The sequence below is a fragment of the Etheostoma cragini genome, chromosome 21, assembly GCF_013103735.1.
Source record: "Etheostoma cragini isolate CJK2018 chromosome 21, CSU_Ecrag_1.0, whole genome shotgun sequence".
Lineage (NCBI taxonomy): Eukaryota > Metazoa > Chordata > Actinopteri > Perciformes > Percidae > Etheostoma > Etheostoma cragini.
The window spans coordinates 4188381-4210687 of record NC_048427.1 but is presented as its reverse complement, the minus strand read 5'-3'; the positions used below and the strand labels follow the sequence as shown (position 1 = coordinate 4210687).

Sequence of the window (22307 nt, the reverse complement as noted above, 5' to 3'; positions counted from 1 at the left end):
GACACCTCTTTGTGTGGGAGGACATAGACTAGGACCAGCTATAAAAAACATACAGAGAGAACTGTGGAAAACTGAATATTTAACAAGTGATTAAAGGGAATGATGGTGGAGGAACATGGAAGAGGGGTGAGACAGGGAAAAATGAAAGGAAACAGAAATTAAGACACAGATGCTAACTTCCTCATTTCCTTCCTTTCTTTATTTGTCTTTATGGCTCTGATGCTCGATGTGGTTTGCACATCAGCTGGCCACATGTTGAACATGCCTCATTTCACACCCTCACTCCTAAGTAGCACCAACATGAGGAATGCAGGGTACTTTCTCCATGATTAAGGCTCATGATATTCTTCTGACCATTACTTGCATGATCATGACTCACTGTGCAACCATCTGTAGTTTCTATCATTCATTTTTCCTTCCTGTCTTGCCTTGATGACAAGCACAAGCTGCATTTTCCCTAATTTGGGGTGGAGGTCTGTGTGAGAGAGAAATACACACGCCCAGGGTGAATAATTCAACTCCTGAGTCAGCATGGAAACATTAGACCTCTCTCCCCTTTATAAACGTTTGGCCTAAAATAGCTGAAATTACAAGCAGCAAGGCAGTTGTAATCTCAAAGCACAATAACACAATTTATAGATACTTGAACCTCTTAAAAAACGTCATGTAGGTGTAGAACAAAGCATCAACAAGAAGATTTATGGAAAACATGGCTTTGTGAGTGGTTTGAGCTGAATTAGTTGCACAGAGAGGATTAAAAAACATTATACATTTCACAATGAGCTCAAAAAATGATTACTTCTTCTACATAAATGGCACCGAACCACATGTATCTTTGGTATCTTCATGATACCAAATGTTGCATGACATGCAGAGATTCTGGTCAGTGTTTCCTCTCCTGTCCTCTCCTGCCCTGGCCTGACCTCTCCTCCGCTCTGTTGCGCGCCACAGAGTGGCTCCAGTGGAATGTGATGACCACGGACTGGACAAAGCCCTGCATTCATAACCCCTCGTCCCACTCTGGAAGTTTGCAACTGTGAGCCTTGATCACAAAGTGGGGGGTGGAGGGGGGGATGGCCAGAGTCCATGCACCCTTCGTCTGTCCTGTCAGACACATCGTAGCCCACCCCTGCACCACCACGTGACCGCGGGCTGCCACATCAGCCACACGCCTCCATATCTGCTGTATTTCATTTTCTTCACTACTTTGTTGTAGATGATGTAGATGCCTTTCACATAGATAAATGCTGAAGGAAAAACAACTTCCTGTTAACTTAATCTTTCAAAGAGTCCCAATCAAAAGCAGCTTTGGATGGAAGTGTGTGGCGTGAGGTCATTGGAAGAAACAGAATCATTCTCTGTGCACTTTGGAAACACTTTGGTGGCAAGATGTAGAATTCATTCTGTAACATCAATGAACCACTAAAAGCCCACCATCCATTAAGCTTAATGCTAGCATGAGAGATTTCAAACAAGGTCTGAGAAGAGGTTGACTACCATTAATATGAGAAACAAAATCAAGAAGAAATAAATCAGTGTGTTTTTGTGCATGAAAAATGTCCTCTTTAATGGTGGTTCCGAGATCATTTCTTAGGACCAGATAACCTATACAAAGCTATACATGCATCATTTGCTGCCTGCCTGTCTGTCTCTACTTCCCCTGTCTAAGTATCTAATACAGTATCCATTTTCCTCCTTTGTGTAGGTAATATAATATAGCCCGTAGAGTGCCTCAGAGGCTTCTCCACTAAACTTGTACACATAAAACTGCAAACACAGTAGTTACCATGCAACCCCACACAAACATGCACAAGGCATCCAAGCATTTAATGGGTTCTTATTGCCATGCAACACGTACAGTATATTTTTGGTAGACATTACTAACAACTGTACACTGTACACTACTGAAAGGATACATCAAGTGATATTTTTATATTACTTCAGTACATGAGTATCCTAAGCCTTATTTCTCTTATGGTATGGAGAGAGAAAAAAAGTAACGCAACCATTACATAATTACAGAATCAAATCTAAAAACCAACCCACACCCATGTCGGGGTTTTCATTTGAGCAGGCCTGAAAATTACATTATTACCATGAACACTGACACAGCTAGCTCAATTGGAGTCCTTTTAATGAGTGTTGCATAACTGGCTACTATACTTGAATTGTCCCACTTTTGTTTCTGCATTCATTGCATTTCTGATCCAGTGTTGGGTCTGACCTGTGTGACTGCTGCTGTAGAAAGTTTTCTGATCTGGCGATAAGTTGGGGCAGCCCGGGACCGGAAAACTTTCCACAGCTGAAAGAAATCATATAGGAAAAGAATAGATGCATAATGAGAAGAAGTGGATCCTGGCTTTAAGAATAAACAGTCAGACCACACACCAGCTTGGTCTCAAATGGCTGGTGGTGACCCGGGATGAGCCCTGGAAGCTCCTGTGATTTTCCCATCTGGATGCGCCTTTACTTCAGTGGGGGATCTCTAACATTGCCTTCAGATTTAACAGTTGATTTCCTCTCCTGTGTTCCTCTCCAGGTGAGGCCACCCTCCTCACAGACTGCTCCATCAAAAATTCATGAGAGAAAACTGAAGCCATTGCAGTGGCCTGTATACTCGGCCAGAGAGAGAAAAAAAAAACTGCATGTGTAGTTTACCCATTGAACTGTGCAGTTAGAAGAGAAAGCAAAGCACAGTGTAAATCCTGATTTCAAAAAGGGAAGCGGTGGTGTGACGCAGGAAGCGGGCCAGGTTGACATAGAAAGTGGTGGATGGGTGGGAGGGGGGTTGAAGAAGTGAAAACACCAGGGGCCGGACACAGAACAGACAAGGGCTTGTTGTCACTGGGTGTGAATGTTTAGAGAACACTTCTGACCTCCTCTTCTTGTCTATTCTTACCTGATAAATTGAAGGTCAATAGTGAAAAGGAAGAATGTGTCAGCGCCTTAGGAAGCGTCTGTCTGTCTGTCTGTCTGTCTGTCTGTCTGTCTGTCTGTCTGTGTGTGTGTGTGTTTGGCTTTACATAGCAAGAAATGAAAGAATTGTTGACAAGGTTAGATGCTTCTTTTTCAGGGAGAAAGAGCAGTCGCACTTGTATTGGGATGTTAATGTTAGAGCTAACAAACCAGATGTGTTGGTGGTGGATTGCAGGATGCTGCCTAGTAGGTTAAGAGTGCACACTGCTAGTGTTTATGTTAGTCAGTCTCTGTAATGTATGTTGATGGATTCATTGACTGATTGATACTGATTGAGAGGGGTTTGGTAACATAAAGCCAAACTACTTGCTTTATGTCTGCAGTTATTTACAATCAGCATATTAGAAAAGCGCTCTGCTACCTAATTAAAAGTGATCTGTGGTTTTGGAGTCTTCCCATATGTATGTAAAGACATAGGACACGAGCATAAGTCCTTTCTCACTTACCGATCGATGAAATCCAAGCCCGTGTGCTGTCACTTGAGAGCACCTACAAGAGTACAGTGTATTATTTATTTTGTCCCCTCCGTCTAAAGCGCTTTGATTGTCTATGATAAAGCGCTATATAAACGTAATGAATTATTATTATAATAACAATAATAATAAATGTGAGCATTGACCGCGCATCTCTTCCAAGCCAACATGGGAAACATCCAAGGGCCAAACACCGTTGCCAAACCACGACATAGATGATACAAATTATGGTCGCTTTTCATTCCCAAACTATACAGTTTAACTGCTAAGTGGCTACGATACCATACCATACGGATATGGAATAATTTCTTAGATACTGGACATTTCAGGCCAATGTTTAATTAAAAAGCTTTTTGTGTTTTCATTCCTGAGTGTATTACAGCATTCAGTTCAGTGTCACTGTGCTCTAAGTGGAGTGGACAGCCTGCTTGCTCCCTCAGACATTTCCACTATGCAGTAATTCACAACATACTCTCATGGGTATCAAGACCTGAGTATACGTATTTAGGCTCTTCCAAACATTTCCTTCACATTCTCCGGCCAGCCGGAAGATTGGCTTGAAAGCACTTTTCCGGTTGGACACTCGAAGCTCCATCCAGGGAAGGAATTTCATACGAGGGCTGGCTCTTCATGTTTTTCTGCAGCGTATTTATAGTGGCTGAGGTCAGGGCGGCATGTGGGGTGGCCTTCTTCAACCTAGCCATGTTAAGTGATGCTGAGGCCGCAGGGGTGGAGCAATGAGATGTCATTCCATTCTAAATCTAAACCTCCATTTTTATGACAATAGTAGCCTAGACCACGAGGTGCAAAATCGTGCACAGGGCGGCCTCTTTGAAGCCCTGCCCTTTTTAAATACTGGTCACAGAGGAGATTTCATGGCAAGAAAAATAAACCTGCAAGACAATCACATAGCCATCATTAGTGAGTTTGAGATTCCACGGTATGCAGTTACAGGAACAGATACTGTACAGTTACATTTAGAACTGGAGCTCGACTGATACATTAGCAGGATTGTAATAGCAATAATATCAGACCACAATTTACGTAATTTCTGCTCAAATATCTAAGATCATTTGGGCGATTTTTCAAACAGAAATGAGCATCCGGAAGACCAACACCAATTTATGACATTTAATGGTGTAAACACAGCCTATATTATAAATACTGCTATATATATATGGTTTGCAATTACAAAATGCTTTGGAGGCACAGTAATTGTGATTATCCATCTATAAAGCAAACTTTTTACATTTTCATCTCTCTGTCAATACCACATACAGTACATGGTCAAAAAAATATGTATTTCCTTAGTGAAAGGAAATGGCTTGGAAATTCTTTACTGGTACATACAGTATGTACGGCTAATTGAAAATCTCTCCTCACCTTTCTTAAGGAAAGCACAGCAAAGTCAAGCATGACAATATTTGCCAGACATGATGACAACCCTATATAATGAACATTTAAGCACCAATTCATTTAAACGTGTAGGGTATGTGGCAAGCTGTGTTGGCAAAAAGCAAAACACTAATATGTGTATATGTTGTTTGGTCACTCCTGAGTACAGCTTTGCTTGACTCTGTAGTGGAAACCAGGCTCTCTTCTGTCCAGCCCTGCCCCTTCAGAACAGATTAGTGTAAATGATCCTCATGTCCAATGGTAGGTAACACAACACAGATTATTATTCTGTGCTACGGGGGTTAGTGTGGACTCTTCCTGTGGCATGAATAATTAAACAGGTGACTGTAATCTATACAGACAGCTAGCTTCTCAGGGTGATGGTGAGCTATCTCACATTGGCTGGCAACCAACTCAACTCTTCTGCTTTGAAGACAAAGCTCAGATTGCTCACCAAATTTGAAGGAAGATGACATGTACAAAATGTGAACTTGCCCAGTTAATTACTAAGTTAAGGAGAAGGCAAGAACAATTTGCAGAGCAGCATCAGTCAAGGTAGTCATATACACAAGGGATTGTATTGCCAAGGATTTGTTGTCATTTCAAGTTGCAGTGAGCCAATACGCAGCCACACAGAGAATAAAAAACAAGTAATAAAAGAACAATTACAACCCATCAAATGTTACCTAGACTGTATTGATTTTTCCCCCAGTGCATTTACTTGAACAAAGCACTGTAAAGGCACCTGCATACCATTAATCTGAAAATCCCAGGCACAGTGTTTTAGTAACCTATGGCAACTGCTTCTGTGACAACAGAAATCTTGGACAGGCCAGCTCCTGCAGCCCAGCACCATTGGCTGGCTGAATGAATGACTTGCAAACTTCTCTATCTATTATGCATGTCAGTTCCTTTAGTGCGTTCTTGATCTCATTTCCAGGTAAGCACAGCTAAGAGAAAGCCAGACTGCATCGAGACTGAGTTTCCATTTGTTCATCTTGGTAAGTAATTTCCTTTTCGATGCTTTTTTGTCATTTAATTGTTGATTATTTTCCCAATTGACTAATAATATAAATGGAGTTATATAATGTATTTCACATCTGATAATGTATCTAAATGTCTAATGTCATGTTTTGCTAATCTATAAAAGTTTAAAATTATTATCTGAATTTAAATGTAAAGAGAATTCACAAGCCTACACATTGAAGCTGATGTAAATACCTTTTGTGAAAACCAGGAGCCCCCTAAGGGGAGTCAAAAATGGAGCTTATTGGATCCACTCTAACAGCTACATATGCTCGGCCAAAAACCAGTCACTTCCTCCCTGCCATCTCCACCATGGCATCCAGCTATCGCAACACCCAGCCTGCCTTGGTCATGAATCCCAGTGCCAACCTGTGGAGGACCAACAGCTATTACAAGAGCAGCACTGTCCCAACCCCTTCTTCTATACAGCGAGAGAATTTAGATCTAGTTCGAGCCAAGACCATGTTCTACCCATCTAACAGGACAGCTCTGTCCACCCGCTACACTCCTGACGACTGGTACAAGTCCAACATAAGCAACTACAGGGAGTCCGAGTCGTCCCGGAAGAGCGCGGAGAGACTGAGGAGAGACACCATGAGGCTGATGCAGGATAAGGAGCAGCTAACCAGACGAACCCAGGAGAACACCAGCAAGAACATTGGCGAGCGGCTCAATGACGTTGTGTTCTGGAGGTCTGAGCTGAGCCATGAGATTGACAACATGGTGACGGAGATAGCAGCTCTAAATGAAGTCAAGAGGAGGCTGGAGAGAGCCTTGGCAGAGACTGAGGGGCCCCTTCAGGTGAGGGTGGAAGGAATGAGTGTGTGTGTCTTACCTTGAATTTATCCTCTCTGGTAGGTAATATCTGCATTGTGTTGTTTTGTTATTGGAACAATTTGCTAAAAAAAATATTGACATTTCTGCAAGGACAATTTGCATTTGCCTCTGGCCTTTGTTTATTGCACTCATATTAACACATGATGCCTCAGGGTGGGATGTAGAATCTGTGGTAAAAACAGTTTTGACTAGGGTTCCTGGTTTAGTTGTAGCAACAGTGTCTGTCAGGTCTTTTACGCCACTTAAAAATGCATTAGTGAGTTAATTATGTCATCTCAAAGAACCACTGGTATTTGTCTCACCCAGGGTGAGTTACTTTGACCCGGGTGGAAATCTGATGACATACACACCTTGCTAGGCTAAGATCATATGGCAAGAGGCTTTCTTAGAGACTTCTCCAGCTAACTGAAACTGGAGATTGAAGCTAATACATTGCTCTATATATACATACACCGACATATACTGCACTTTTTTATGACATACCTGCTCACCTATGCAAATGTTACAATGAAGAAAATATTGTGAATATTGAGTGAACTTTAATTATACTCGTCATACAACCATCTCAACTTGATTTAGTCACGATCACTTTGTCAACAGGTGTCTCAAGAGTGTTTGTACCACAGAGAGAAGCGAATGTCCATTGATCTGGTGCATGATGATGTAGAGAAAGACCTCATTAAGGTAACATCAAAGCAGCGGTGTGAGTATGTTTGTGACGTCCAAATGCAACTTTGCAAAATAAATAAGGATATTTTATTTACCTGCTTTGCAATAAGGAAGTGGAAGTCATCAAGTCATGTCAGGAAAGGATGAGGCGACATCTGGACAGAGCCATCGCTCAGCTGGCGTGAGTCTGAAAAAAACAAAAAAAACAACTAAGTATTACTAAAGGCAGGAATCTAGCTAGTGATAATTTCCCAAACAGTGAAATTTGACATGCTTTTGATTTGTCATTTGATATGCGCTTGATTTATCGTTCCCTTAGGTCAAACCGAGCAGCCCAGCACGAATTGGAAAGAGACATGAGTGACAAAGTGACAGCTCAGAGGATAGATGACAGGTGTCACCATCTAAGAAACACATCTGACGGTATTGGCTACTACAGAGGGATTGAAAGGGTAGACCCATCGTGAGTATAGATTAATGTGATCAAATATTAATGGTTCTGTTTCATCACTTCAAAAACAGCTGCTTACAATTTCTCATGTTTGTTTAAACCGGCTTGGAATACCAGACTGGGCTCGTCCGTTAAATTGTCAATCACAGAGAAGCCGATGACAGTCTTTGAAGATAAAAATTGGCTGCTGCCCAATTTTGTTCTCGAACGAGGTTCAAACAAGTTGTAATGAGTCTGCAGCCATGCCAGCAGCTCATGGAGGCCATACTAGTGGTGCTTTGAGCCTTTTCATATTTTACATTAGCATGTTGGTGCTGGATTAAAAGTCATGAGATCAGCAAAGTGATTACAATTCAAGTCAGTAGGATTCCTCCTCTGGGGACAATGAATGTCTGTTAAAAATTGAATGGCAATACATCTACTAGTTGTTGAGATATTTCAGTCTGGTGGACCAACCAACAGACCAATATTGCCTTCCTAGAGCTACACTGCTAGCCGTACTAGAAAGAATCTGACACTTGCCCAAGCCTTCTCCATATACAGCTTGTTCAAAGACAGTGAGAGGATCAACTGCCAAGAAATGCCTGTTGTACTTTTTGTCAGACTCTCTCTCCCGGACTCGTGGTCCAAGTTCACAGATGATAACATCCTGCACTCCCAGAGCGAACGAGCAGCCTCCCACAAGCTCAGGGACGAGATAGAGATCCTGCTGAACACCACGTCCAACGACATGTGGAACCAGTTCAACAATGCCAACGTTGCCTTCACAAACCGCATATCAGAAATCGCTGATGCTAAGAACAGTCTGCAGACACACCTGGCTAAGGTCGTCCCCTTTTCTACATGGCCTCAATTCATAAAAGACAATACAGCACATTTATCTTGGTTGCATGATGTGATTATTTGGAATCAATTTTTTGTTTTGTTTAATTATTTATCACAGCTTTGCCTTCTGATGTTTCACTTTGTAATAAAAATTAAAAGTAAACCGCCTGGATTATGAAACAAAAGTGGCTTTACAGAGTCAATCATATCACATGGCTGTGATTTAAAGAAAACTTATTTTTTTATTATCTCTTCCATAAATGGGTTACTAAATTTGCCACTTATTAGTAAGAGATCATGTGCTATATTCAGCACTGTCTGCAAGAAACTTGCACAAAATTTAGAATGTAAGATAAGCTAATAATATATTGTCTGCCACATGGTCTGTAGGGGACATTTGTCTTTTCTGTAGATTATGTGCATGCTTACTGTAAAATATTCCTCAAAAAAGAAGAATCCCACACTAGAATCCATTGTTTTGGGGTTAATTGCGGGGGGTTAAACTTTGAATCTACGTCAGCTGTTGGATGTGTTGGAAAACTGACGGCAGCTGTGATGTGAGACACACAGTCCTTAATAAACCTCAGTCACTTACAGTTTTAAGGAGAAGTAGGGATTCGCTGAAATTAAATTATATCAAATGGGTTTGGACAAAGTAGGCCTCTGTGCTCAGCTGATGAAAACTCACAGGCTACGGTGTTTACTTGTTCTCTGCTTCCATCATTGAGTTTCTCCTTTACACTAGTTAACACCCTCTACACCACCTGACCTGGTATTTTCATGAATGAGACACTCAGCTGTTACTACCATGATTTAACAATGAATTGTTTTTTTCTGTCATTTTATTTGTGTCATCACACAGACTCTGCAGGAGATCTTCCAGACAGAGATGCTTATAGAGTCTCTCAAGAAGGCCATCAGAGACAAAGAGAGCCCGTTGAAAGTGGCCCAAACTAGGCTGGAGGAGAGGACACGCAGGCCCAACATAGAGCTCTGCAGGGACAACCCACACCACAGGTACTGTAGCGCTGCCAATAGTATTGCTTCGCAAGTGGGCAATTTGAGTGTGTTGATGGTGTGGTAATATTGGGTGTACACTATTGGTGGTGCCTTGTTGCTAGCTACTCTACCTGATTATCCACACAATTAGAATCCAGAATGACCAGAATTTTTAACATACAGTAAATGGATGCAATGCATTTTCACAATTTGTCAAAAGCTGAAAGAGTTCAATATGTTATATATATATATATATATATATATATATATATATATATATATATATATATATATATATATATATATATATATATATTTTATTTTTCTCTTTTAGTACTTTTAAGCGTCCTTCATGAGACGCTGATCAGTGAAAAAGCAAAACTAAATTATTGTGACATAATGTATATAAATGGGTCTTTTGTGTGCAGATACATTGGATGTTGTTTTAGCCTATCTCTGACCACAATATTTCTACAAACAGTATTACATCAAAAAAGTGTCCAAGTGTCACTTAATTGCATATTTTCTGGGGCGGAAAAGGTTTCTTTCACCTCTTTCTTTCTCCTACACTTTTAAAAGTTAGCTGCTTCTCTTTCTCCATCATTTAGACTTGTGAGTGAGGTGAGAGAGATCGAGGACACAATCTATAAGCTCCAGGAGAGGTTGATGGAGGCTGAGAACACTCTGCAGACTCTGGTCAAGACCAAAGTGACCCTGGAGCATGACCTGTCCATCAAGGCCAACTCACTTTTCCTGGACCAGGAAAAGTGCATGAGCATGCGCAAGACCTTTCCCAGCATGCCCCGTCTGGTGGGCTACACTTAAATCAGGTCTTAGAAAAGGGAGTCTTTGGATATACAATATACTTTGCTACTATTACGGTTTTAAAACGTTTGGGAGTGATTTAGAGGGTGTTATGGATGATTTGAACGCAAACAAAATTACTTAACTTTACAGGCGCTGATGTCAAAATTTGATTATAAACAATACATTAGCTTAATTTTGAGTGATGTACCTGTAATGTATTGGTAAGATGAATAAAAAAAAGACTTAAAATGTTGTGATGTTGTTAAAGAATCAAACTGCCATTGTGATCAATCAGGCACTACTCAATGTCTCCTAATGCTTTTTATTTACTGCATACTACAGTCCTTATCCTTTCAGAATACTGAAAATTAATGGATAGAGACTTGAAAATTACATAGCTAAGCCTTGTTAATCATCAAAACTAATCACTACATACACAACCCTCACACCTACTGTAGATTTCTTAATTTTTAAAAGATGAGGTACCTCAGTCAAAGTGGATCATTTCCATAGCTATGAATAAACAATATATTCTGTGGCAGCATTCACAGAAATAACTTCTATCATACATTTTCACTTCTGCACTTCTTCTACACCCTTCATTTATAATAGAATATTTGCTTTACTGTGTACAGCAGTAATATGGTATGGTGTGGCTATTCATCAAAACCACGGGTCTGTCTTTACAGTCTTTTGGCAACAGGCCACGGCCCATTGGAGCACAAACAGTAATCCTGGTAGCACACATGACTGTATTCTACAAACAAATAGCCGGGATTGTCTTGTGCAACACGGCTGCCCCAAGACAAAGAAAAACACATCCTTCTCTAAGGTTCACTCAGATCTGTCAGTGTAGACTGACCTGAAAGTCACCCTAAGGGATCCCCCAGATTACTTTGTTGCATACAGACAAATGGATTTTGAAGGACCTTAGTATTTTAACCATCCTTCTTCAATGACCCATTACTCATCACCTCACCCATAAGAGGAGCTGTGCAAACATGTATGAAACCCCACACCCATCTTATAGTGTAGGACTTTAGCCCCATAGCACTCACTTCTCATTGGCCTCTTTCCTTCACCATTTGTCTCCACCCCTCCGTTCCCTGGTGCCATCATTAGTTAACCCCGGCTTGTTCCTACACATTTAAAGATGTGGAGTGTTTTATTTAATTTTGGTTATTCAGCCTACGCCTTTCAGAGCCTAAACCATCTGTGAACACACATAAACACTATCACACTTCAGACCCAAACCTTTAAGTATTGAAGTAGTCTTCACTGAGAAACGTTCAAAATCACCAATACTGTTTGAAATGAATGTGGTCTGTACAGTAGTCATGTCGTTAAATTGATCACCACTATCAGAACAAAGAGATGCCATCACATAATATGTTGTATTTTCCGATTTATCATTCTTTGATGAATCCTCTCCATTCAATTTGTTTAATTCCGTTTGGAAAGATTACATACCAAAATATGTCTCAGTCTGAGTGAGTGTCGATTAACAAAAGGACTAGAGGTTGGAGACAGACGCCAGCTGGACTTGAATTTCAATCACAGATAAGAGATGCAACCTGGCATCTGTGCTTTTGCTAAAAAATGTCATGAAATGTGGTTCCACCTAAATCCTTTCAGTGGCTTCATTTAAAAGCATGAAGACATCTCTTGTGTGATTAGAGTAATTTCATTATACAGATTCCTTTACAGGAGAGAGGGAGTAACAACAGAGACTAGAACTGCAAGTGGTTATGATGCGGTCCAAGCCTCACCGCGCCAGTCGTCCCAACGGGAGTCGGCATCGGCAAACCGGGGCCACATTTGGAGCAGAGCTTTGGGGCAACATGCTTAACACTGCTCTCTCTTTTGTGTTGATACCATTTGATTTGGCCGAAATATGATAGGATAAGTGTTTGTTAGCTTACTAGAGAAAATGTTTGGTCGTCAATTGCGCATACTTTAACTAGCAAAATTCTTTATACAACATTTTGTTGTGGCCATTTGGATATACTACACACCAGTTTTTGTGCAGATCTACCGCATGGCCTAGGTTCGAAAAAGTTAGAAGCAGAAATGGGCAAGTTTGGCTTTGACAGGATTTATTTTGGCCAAGATACGGCAAAGTTGGTGCTTTCATAATTAGCTACACAAAATATTTGTGTGTAATTTACGCAATTTTTGTTCTAATAAATTCTTTAACATTTTGTCAGGTCTGTCTGGAGATGGTATGTGCCAAATTTTGTGCAGATCCATTGCAGCACGAGTTATAAAAAGGTTAAAAAAGGTTTCCACAGACCAGCTGTGTGAACCACGTAGCCTTGCTACTGCGGCTCACACATCCTTGGGCTTGGACCCCTAATAAACCACTTAGTGTACGTGTGTGCTACTTACACCTTGATTTAGGTGTGATGTTTTACAACTGTGTTGTCACAGTGAACTCTCTCTGCTGTGCAAACTGCATTGTGTTTGTCTAAAAACCCTTCAGCAGCTCGTCAATGGCAGGAGGTCTCTAGCATGGTTTCCTACATGCAGTGTGTGTTTAATGTGAGTGTGTGTGTAGTCCCACTCCTGTGCCCAGGCACATTCCAAAGCCCTAGTAAGAAAGGCCCCCAGTTGTTTAGTTTAGATCAAAAACGCTCTGCTCTCATCACCTTGTGATTAAACACACTGACAGATAGCACAGAGTTGAGGGTTTTCTTCCCCCGTTATCTGTCCCCTTTGCTTTCCCCTTTCAACTCCCGCTCAGAAATACACAATGGAGGTACCCATAGAGTCAGTTCACTTAAGTGGAATTAACCCGTTTCTGTCTCATTGAGGGTACAAGGTATGCCTCAGACATTCAAGCTTTCTAACTCTAAGGCAAGTCTCTGTTTGGATGGAACACAAATAGTCCTTACTATTTGACCTCCTCTACCACCCCCGCATATGGGGAATGTACTCTGGAATTCTCACTGCGGTCCAAACATATTAGCGGTTTATTCTTAACACCCGTTCTTGTTATAGATGCCCTTTGCCCCATGTTATTTTATGTTTTTTTACATACCACCATACCATACTAAAGAGCTGATCACAGATCACTTGAGACTGGTGTCCTCAACTGAGAGTTTCTAACTCTGTGCTGTAATTACATACTTGGCCCGAGTGTGCATCACCGAAGGAGAAAAGTGGTTGGATGTCATGGACACTATTTGCTTTACTCAAAGTATGCCAATGTAGTGTTTATTTATTGACAAACAAATGCAAATTTGTTGGTTACTTAGTAATATTATTGTTTATTGTTTATAATGTTGGCCACTAGATGGAAAATCTCCAAAAAAAACACAGCCCTGACATATTGTTCCATTTTGAAATGTTTTAACAAAATAGCCTGCATGCTAGGGCTGTAACAATACACTAAACCCAAAATTCGGTTTGCACCACAATTTTTGACCCACGATTCAATATAGTTAAACTTCTTTTCTGTCACATGGCATAATTTTGTCATTGATTACATCTCACTTTACAACACAGTTATACAACAGAGACCTTATTTAATGATATTGACAGATTTCATAATCGATCGATCCAACACCAAAGATCCTGGGAGTTTGAAGGGGTGTGCCTTCCCACTTAGCAACACAGGTTCGTGAATCTGGGTGTCGTGATTTTGGTTTCATATTGCATATCGTTACAGCCCTACTGCATTCACATCAAGTAGAATAACAAAACATCATCATCATTATACATCATCAACCAATAGGAGTCATATTTCTGGCCAACTAACAAATGTAAGTGCAACCTTTGCTTGCATTTTAGCACTGTTTTAGTCTCCACCAACACGCATGGTCCAACTGTTGAGCAGGTAGCGTACAGTGGGTTAATCTGAGGTTTCTTTGCAAAAAACTAAATTACTTCCTGGTGCTGCTGAAAACAGGGTTGTTAAGAGAGGTGAATTTCAACCACATTGTAACAATAAATAATTGTACATTTTATTTTTAAAAGGCGCCTTTCTCTGCACTCAAGGACATCAACAAGACGTAAAAAGCATCTAGTACTCAATTCAGGGCGTTTTCACACCGACAGCCTTTAGTTCAGTTGAATTGAACTAGAGTTTGTTTGCCCCGCTGGTGCGGTTTGTTTGGGTAAGTGAGAACACGGCAATCACACTCGGTTGCGCACCAAAAGCAGACCAAACAAGCGTACTAAGACTTCCTTGAAGAGGTGGTCTTAGTACGCTTTCAATCGAACTGTGGAGCGGTTTATTTGTAGTGAGAACATGATCCGTACTCGAACTGCACCAACTCTACAAATTCTTATAAAAGTCTCCTCAGGTGTGTTTAGCAGACTGGGATGCAGCAGAGCAGAAACGGACTGCAGTCAAGCGTCCGTCACTCGTATCTCCGTGGTCAAACCAGCTGCTGCTAAAGTTGGCGGAGTAGAGCGAAGCCTCGGTGAACAGAGCAGACGTGGTAGCGTCTCAAACAATGTCTGATCATTTTAATGAAATGAGCTGCTTTGACCATGTAAATTCAAGACATATGCCCAAGGCCAGAACACAGGACCTTGTTTCTGTATTTACTTTCTTGCTCCCGCACCCAGAAACATCCAACCAATAACAGGAGTGGATGATCTTTTGTGGTTTGTAATGGTGCATTTTGGTATGCTTGAATTTTTTTGGGTGTGAAACCAAACCAAACCAACCAAGGGCAAATCACTCCAAGTTTACAAACTCACCAACTGATTCGGACCAAAGCAAACAAACTAGAGGTGTAAAAAACACCCTAAAGCTCTCTGTCTAATACCCTGACTCAGTAACCACGTATAATTAAATGTAATCTTCTCCAAAGCAGTTCATACCTAAACAAAATACAACAAGAATCTTAAAACATGAAATACACCCAATACTACATATGTGCAATTAAAACTGCATGATCAACACTACATGACAAAATACTCAATAACTATGTTATGTAAATTGAATGGGGATAATAGTGTATGTAACAAATTATTCAAGAAAAAAATGTGTCTGGATCATAATTGATGGGTGGAATCCAAATTACCTAAACATGTTTTTACTGGAATATCTAGTTTAAATCCCTCTTGCTCAATCAGATAAAACATTCCTTACTGTATCTCAAACTTCTAGAGAACTCAGTTTGGACTGAACACTAAACATTCATAAAACATGGGAACCAGCTCTTCCTGCTGCTTTTGGATCTTTGCCAAAGCTCTGGGTTGTCTCTAGAGGCTGTTTGGCCGCTCCATTATTGGGCTGTGAAGTTTGTCTATTACTGTACGCTAGGATGAAACAAGAAAAACAAACTAAGCGGTATACTGTTAAAGAATCGGCCTAGTAACTGTTAAAATCTAGAAAGAGGAAGCTGGACACAGACCGATAAGACATTTTATATTCTATGTGGTTTTCCATCCCAACTGCCAACCTCCCATTCAGTGGTTGAGTCTGCTGATAACCTGCTCACAAGACGTCTTTGCCTCCCTGAACTTTTATTTAATCAATATTATTTCCTCCAGCATTCTGCACATAACTGTGTGTCCAATCAGGGAGTTGAGATAAGCCAGAGAAGCCTAACTGCTAACCAAAGTTCAGAGGTCTGCCACAAGTATTGGTATGTACGGTACAGTACAATGTAGAGTGGTCTTGTAGGTCATTTGTGTAATTGAGCAGAATTCTGGAACAATCCATAACATTGATCTGTGAGTCCAATTTTTCACATTCTTCATAGAAAGAGGAGTGGGAGGATAATAGAGCAACACAGAAGTCAAGCTACAGTACTGCAGTCTTTCCTGCTGAATCATAGTGGGGTGATGATGACGGAGTTATGCACTGTGGTCCGGCTTAAAGCCACATTTAATATTTTTTTTTTGATTCTTCATATGGAGCCAAGGGAAGAATCACAGCATGGCAAAAAAAATAGAACTGGTCAAACATTTCCATTTTCTTATATTTTCATGACTGGCGACCTTCCTGTCATGCTTCTACTCCAGCTGCATCTTTCACCATTGAATGTCACATGATGATGTGTCATGTGATCATGACTGTGTGATTGCAGTAAAGTCAGAATGACACACATTTTAATGCTCGAGTTTGCTGATGAGCTTCAATTAAACGACACAATCTTGAACACCTCCACAAATAGTGAGATTTTCGGCTTGGAATTACATTTAAGTAACTGAATTGTTGACATTTATTTTATAGCAATGACATGAAAACCTTGGTATGATTTTAGAAACCCTTGGCTTTTGCACTGGCTACATTTAATAATTATCTTGTTAACTCGACCCACAGGCACAGTCTGTACTCACACCAAAGCTGTTGTGTATTTAGTGTATTTAAAGGGGGAGGGCTCAGTTTACTCCTTTGTTGTCATCACTCTGTGTCTCGTCTGATTAAAGTGTGATGACAAGACAAAGGTTGTGAGTAGCTCAAAACTTCTGGACGCACAAACAAACTGTATCTGTGTTTACCTCCGATCTCTCTTTCAGCCTGTCTGTAGCCTCTATTTGCTTGCCCTCTTTTGTGTTCTTTGTGTCCTTTGTATTATAAATGTAGTTACTTGCATCATGTGATTTCTGTCTTGTGCTTTAGAACTGTCACATATGTGCATGCAAGTACTGTATGTGTGAGTTTGAGTAAACAGATAGGTAGATTGGTGCCAGAAGATGTGTATCAAGAGAGGGGCAGTCCGACTCCGACCCGGCTGCAGAGGGAGGGGAGCTAATAAACTACTGTGGCCCGACAGACAGCAGCACTTCACATGCTGATGAAAGGACACAAGGACTGACCCACCTTTGACCGACAGCCGTCAGAAACTGACACACACAAGGCAGAAAGGCCCGATTTAACAGTGACGCAGATAAGCCTTCCCTCTAACCTGCAAGGACAATCAGCTGGATCCACTGAATCAAAGTCGAGCTGAATATCAGCTGTGAGTATGAGCTTTATATTCATCACAGCTAATGGATTGTGATTTGAGCCAATACAAGGGAAATTACACATAATGCAATCAAGTGAAAGAAAGCAGCCTGTCACATTTTTTTGAAATCAGCACAAATGAAATTTAATCAAGTCAAGGACAAGGGCCAATTATTTTGTCTTTTTGCTACATTATCTCTAATGCTGCTTTGTTTTACAGATATTGTAGGATTAATTTGGTAAAAAACAAAAACATCACTTATGTTTACCACATCTGCTTAAACACTCGTCTCTGTACTGGTATGTGGATGGAGTTACTGAAAGTCAATCACGTCTACTCTCCAGATTCATGCCCTCTGGCCAAGGTCCAATCTATGGTTTTGGTATGCACCCTCACTGTCTGCGGCGCTAACGCGAAGATAAGTCGTAGCATTTTAATGACGGAGGTGAAATGTTAGACGCCGTTCCAGATGTAAAATTATTCAGTATATCCACCTGAATGTTTGTTATGTGGCTCTCCCCAGAGAGTTTGGCTCCAACCCCGGCTTTACAAACGCAGTAAAGTTAACACTCCCATGTCCACTCAGCCCACTGATTGTCAGTCTTTTACAAACATTGACATATAAGGGATGGGGAGCGCTTGCACAGCTACGCCACACTTTTAACAAGAATCCTCATCTACAAGTCACTGTTGACCAGATCACCATTCATATGATTACAGTTAGGACCTGATGATTCAGTAAGCAACATAACCAGTGTTACACAAATACAAATAACAACTTTAAACAGAACAATCATATCGGACAAAGAGATACTTCAATGCAGCTTCTGACCAAGAATGTCACATGCTTTCATCGCTGAGCAGTAGCAAAGCTCTTACTCAGAGCAGCACTTCATGGCTGCGATCTGGTCTTGTAACTGTCCCTTTCATGTTTGTGTGGACATGAGCCGAGCAGAAAGGCCTCTGTTTTGATGCGAGTGTGAGAAACACATGCGGAAGCATAGGAAGTGTGAGCCAAGTGGTGAAGAATAGAGAGTGGATAATGACAGGCGCTATCAAAGTTCAGACAGCTCTAAGCTCCTCTACCAGCTGCCTGATGGGGAGAACACATAGGCCTACGTCTCATTTGATTTGCCCATCGAAGAAGCTCAACATTTCCCAGGCAGGGTGTGAAATCAGTTGTTGACATTTTGCAGAAGTGAAGGATTATGCGATGAACTTAATATGTCTAGTTTTATCAGAAACCCATGGAAATCTGAATGTATTTACAAATGGTGCCTGTAACATGCACGACTTAAGAATCAGTCCATTACTGACAGACTTTGGTTAATCTTGTATCTATTTACTCTGTGCAGAAGGAGATCTAGAGGGAGGAAGCGATAAGAATGTTCAAATTCATACTTTTAAATATTTACACTTTTGACCGCCGCCTATGCTCCCTGAATAGATTTCCGGGAATTCCATTCATTGCTTTATCCATACTTACTTTAAAACTAACCTCTGCACATACTTTTATGTACATTTACACATTAACAACAGGGTCTGCAGTCCTTCAGGGTGGAATGCCATCCCACTCCCACTGGAAATGAGTCATGTCAAACAGAGGAGAGCCCCAGATGCTATCTCTCAGCGGCGGTGCGCTGGGCATACACATCCACACTTTCACACATTCTGTGACTCACGAGGCTGCCTACATGACTACCAGACGGAAAACAGCCCAACTACACCACAGTACAACAATGTTTAATTGCCAAGGCAACGAAAAGCTGAGTTTACAGGGAAATATCTCCAAAATCCCTTTATTCTTGCAATATTTACAGACATAAATGCAATCTAACACATGGAAGCCATGACAAAGGTGTTTTGCTACAGCAAATTATCTTAAAGGCTGATTAAATAATTAACTTATAAATGTGTACCCACTGCCAATTTTGTAAAATATTCCACTCAAATATCTACTCTATATAATAAAAGAAAATTGGAAAAAACAAATGTTGTGTATAATTCTGGTAAATATACATGCAAAGATGCATATTCTATAACTGAGAAACAACATGAATTTCCAAAGTGCAGTGTAATTTGTAATAACAGCCATAAAAGCTGGAAACTGTCAAAGAGAAGAAGCTGAAAAAAAAACCTCGAAAGCAGATAGCTGATTTTAGTTACCACGACAGCCAAACAACGATCATTCAGGTCACTACACATACAGCAAGTTAGTAACTAAGGCAACCCACGCGCTATTACGCATTGGCCATCTATATTGGGAATCCTGACTGTGGATCAGAGGGTCACTCCATGACGCAGCGACGCACGCAGGGCGTTGTTCTTCCATAATGAGACACTTTATAACAGAACGTTAGCGCTGGCACCAATCTAGTCTGAGAGCGACTTTTAGAACCGGGGGACTACCGCTGTTGGACTCTTTTGGAAAAACTTGCTTTTGCTTCTTGCGAGCCTGAACCTCTTTTTTTGTGGAAATACAAGCGTACCGCTCTAAGTAAGTGGACTTTGGTCTCTTCTAAACTTCCCTATACTCAGCTGCGCTCAGAGTAGGTCCTTGCGGATTAAAGAAGGAAACGCGCCGGGATACCCACCACTCGTCATCGCACAAAAATAGCTTATTTGCTCGCTAAGAAATTATTTTATTCGACTTACATTAAACGGAATTGTACTTTGCTAACCTTTTAAGTTGCTATTATGTTGCTTTTAAAATCAACTGTAGAGCTCAACGCTTATTACTCAAATTGTTTCCATGTTGAAGATGACAAGTCTACAATTTAAAGCCATCTTAAAAGAGCCGTTTGACTCACTTTGCTTTTCAAGCACATTTGAGTCTGTTAGAAGATAATAAAAACAAGAAACGTAGTCCCCAACTTTAGATTTTAATCCTGTCGTCAAACTTGCTGCTCAAATGTAAATGCAATTTGTCGATTAATAATGACTTTCTCTTAGATATGATTTTACATGCTGGGAATAAATGGGAATCCTGCCATCAGTTAACGTTTCCCAAAAGACTGTCCGTGTTGAATGTGCTGCAGCGACACACCCATGTCCCAACCTGACAAACACACACACACACACACACACACACACACACACACACACACACACACACACACACACACACACACACACACACACACACTGATAGAGACTCTCTTCTTCTCATTACTGTCCAGAACACCTGAAAAGATGCTGCTCCTGCTACTGGGAATCATCCTCCTGCACGTTGCTGGTCTTGTTCTCCTGTTTGTGTCAACAATTGTCAGCGTGAGTTAAACTGTCCTCATGTTTTTACTTTTTTTTTTATTTGTTCAAATGAAGTATTAAGGATTTAATATAAATGGTTTAGAACTCACGGTAAAAGCTAACTGGCATCTTATATCTACAGGATATAACACAATCAATTCTACATTATTAGAGATACACTTCATAGTTTTAGTTTAGTTATTTGAATTTGTAAATGAAACTTGTTTTCTGATGATGATTTTGTGTGGCTCTTCACACATTGCTGACCAAGTTGTATGTTATTGACACCAGGTATGGACAACAGGTGAAACTGGCACCTCAGACCTCTGGACAAACTGTACTACTGCCACTGGAGGATACCACTGTAACCCAGCAACAAGTGGAGGTCAGACTCATGCCTACACGTTTACTGTTACTTTTACTTTACATCTCCGGATCCGATGAGTCACTTTTCAGGTTTTACTTTAAGCAAAACGACTTGCTGAAATCCAACATTTACCATGTTGATGTTGTGGGTGTGTCACAGCTCCTCTGGGACTCTGGCTCCATCTAGGGCGGAGAATGTGGCAGTGCTGTGTTAAAGTGCTAGCTGATAGGCTGCCACTGTATAAATAGTCGTGGTGTGATGTCCATATTCAGGTCCCGTGTTGGGAGTCCATAGTGACAGGAGTTTTGGGAGTGGTGGAGGATCAGGGTGGGGCTACATGGAGTATTTAAAGTTTTAGATCTGTGAGACTGTGTGTGTATGTGTGTGTATGTGTTTGTTTGCATGCTTGTTTGCATGCCTGTGATAGTGTGTTTGAAAGCAGGAAGACCTTGGACTACCTCATGCAGAACATAGCATGCTGATGGTGGGTCACGCCCAGTGTCAGATCAGTGTCCAGTGTTAGTCCGCAGGGATCATTAGGACAATTTAAGGCAGCAGCTGCAGCACTAGATTTATTTATTTACAGTCAGCCAGCCACCTCATGTTTGAATTATATGACGACAGGCTTATAGATTCCACTAGTTTGGATGATTCCTACCTAATAACATTTCCATTGACCTAAAAGAAATAACTAGAACCTTCATGTGAGATCACTTTTGGCTGTATGTTTTGCTGCTAAATGTGCTGTCACAGTGGCGCAGGAGCTGCTGGCTGCATCTGGGTGATGTCATTTGTCTAGAATGAGCCGTGCTCAGCCGGTGTGTGTGTCAGGGCAGCACCGCCTGCATACTGTGCCAGGTACAGCTTCATGGAGCAGTCAGTTTGTTTGACTTGCTTTCATTAGCTCACTGACGCACAGTGTTTATTTAAGAAGGCGTGTGTCCCGCTCTGTCCTGTGGCTTTGGGAGATGGAAGATAACAGACTTTTCTCACGTGGGGGCCAATCCTGCGTTCAGTAGAGCTTTCTGAAGCTTTGCTGAGCAATCAAGTTCCTTCTGAAGTGAATCATAATCGTGGTCATCATAGTTATTTTTGTTAACGTATCTGTGAAACGATGTGAGTTTTTCCTCATTGTTGCCTTGGTTATAAAAAAAATTGGCTCTATTTGGTTTTGCTGACACCCTGGTGAGAAATGCTCATGTCACAGTTATCGCATGCTGAGCTTGAGTTAAATATCACTTCCTCTTAATCAGATACTTTATTACACCTCAAATTACTAGTAGATATAGAGGAGAAGAACAGCAATGTTGGAGACAGTGTGG

General features: G+C 40.9%; 2 protein-coding genes across 3 annotated transcripts in view; both read left to right on the top strand.

Annotated features, from left to right (window-relative positions):
- The first annotated feature begins 5699 nt into the window (after positions 1 to 5699).
- tekt3 (tektin 3) lies at positions 5700 to 10700 on the top strand. The gene is made up of 8 exons (XM_034861092.1): positions 5700 to 5845; positions 6082 to 6671; positions 7308 to 7391; positions 7487 to 7557; positions 7696 to 7839; positions 8431 to 8653; positions 9515 to 9669; positions 10260 to 10700. The coding sequence occupies exons 2-8, from the start codon at positions 6105 to 6107 to the stop codon at positions 10474 to 10476; spliced, it is 1461 nt and encodes a 486-aa protein (XP_034716983.1). The 5' UTR covers positions 5700 to 5845; positions 6082 to 6104; the 3' UTR covers positions 10477 to 10700.
- A 6497-nt stretch (positions 10701 to 17197) lies between these two features.
- The window catches only part of pmp22b (peripheral myelin protein 22b), a 10925-nt gene continuing 5815 nt past the window's right edge, over positions 17198 to 22307 (top strand). Inside the window, exons 1-3 of one of the 2 annotated variants that reach the window (XM_034860496.1) lie at positions 17198 to 17381; positions 20549 to 20639; positions 20910 to 21003. In XM_034860496.1, coding sequence (XP_034716387.1) covers positions 20562 to 20639; positions 20910 to 21003 — 172 coding nt within the window. In that variant the 5' untranslated portion in view covers positions 17198 to 17381; positions 20549 to 20561. Of the gene's footprint in view, positions 17382 to 19648; positions 19867 to 20548; positions 20640 to 20909; positions 21004 to 22307 lie in introns of those variants that run through there. The other variant, XM_034860495.1, reaches the window with a different exon arrangement.

What these genes read in the sequence shown, in the direction of transcription:
- tekt3 (XM_034861092.1), top strand. Translation starts at nt 6,105, where the DNA reads ATGGAGCTTATTGGATCCACTCTAACAGCTACATATGCTCGGCCAAAA. An exon ending in AGACTGAGGGGCCCCTTCAG is followed by an intron (nt 6,672 to 7,307) that starts GTGAGGGTGGAA and finishes CTTTGTCAACAG; the next exon opens with GTGTCTCAAGAGTGTTTGTA. An exon ending in AGAGCCATCGCTCAGCTGGC is followed by an intron (nt 7,558 to 7,695) that starts GTGAGTCTGAAA and finishes TCGTTCCCTTAG; the next exon opens with GTCAAACCGAGCAGCCCAGC.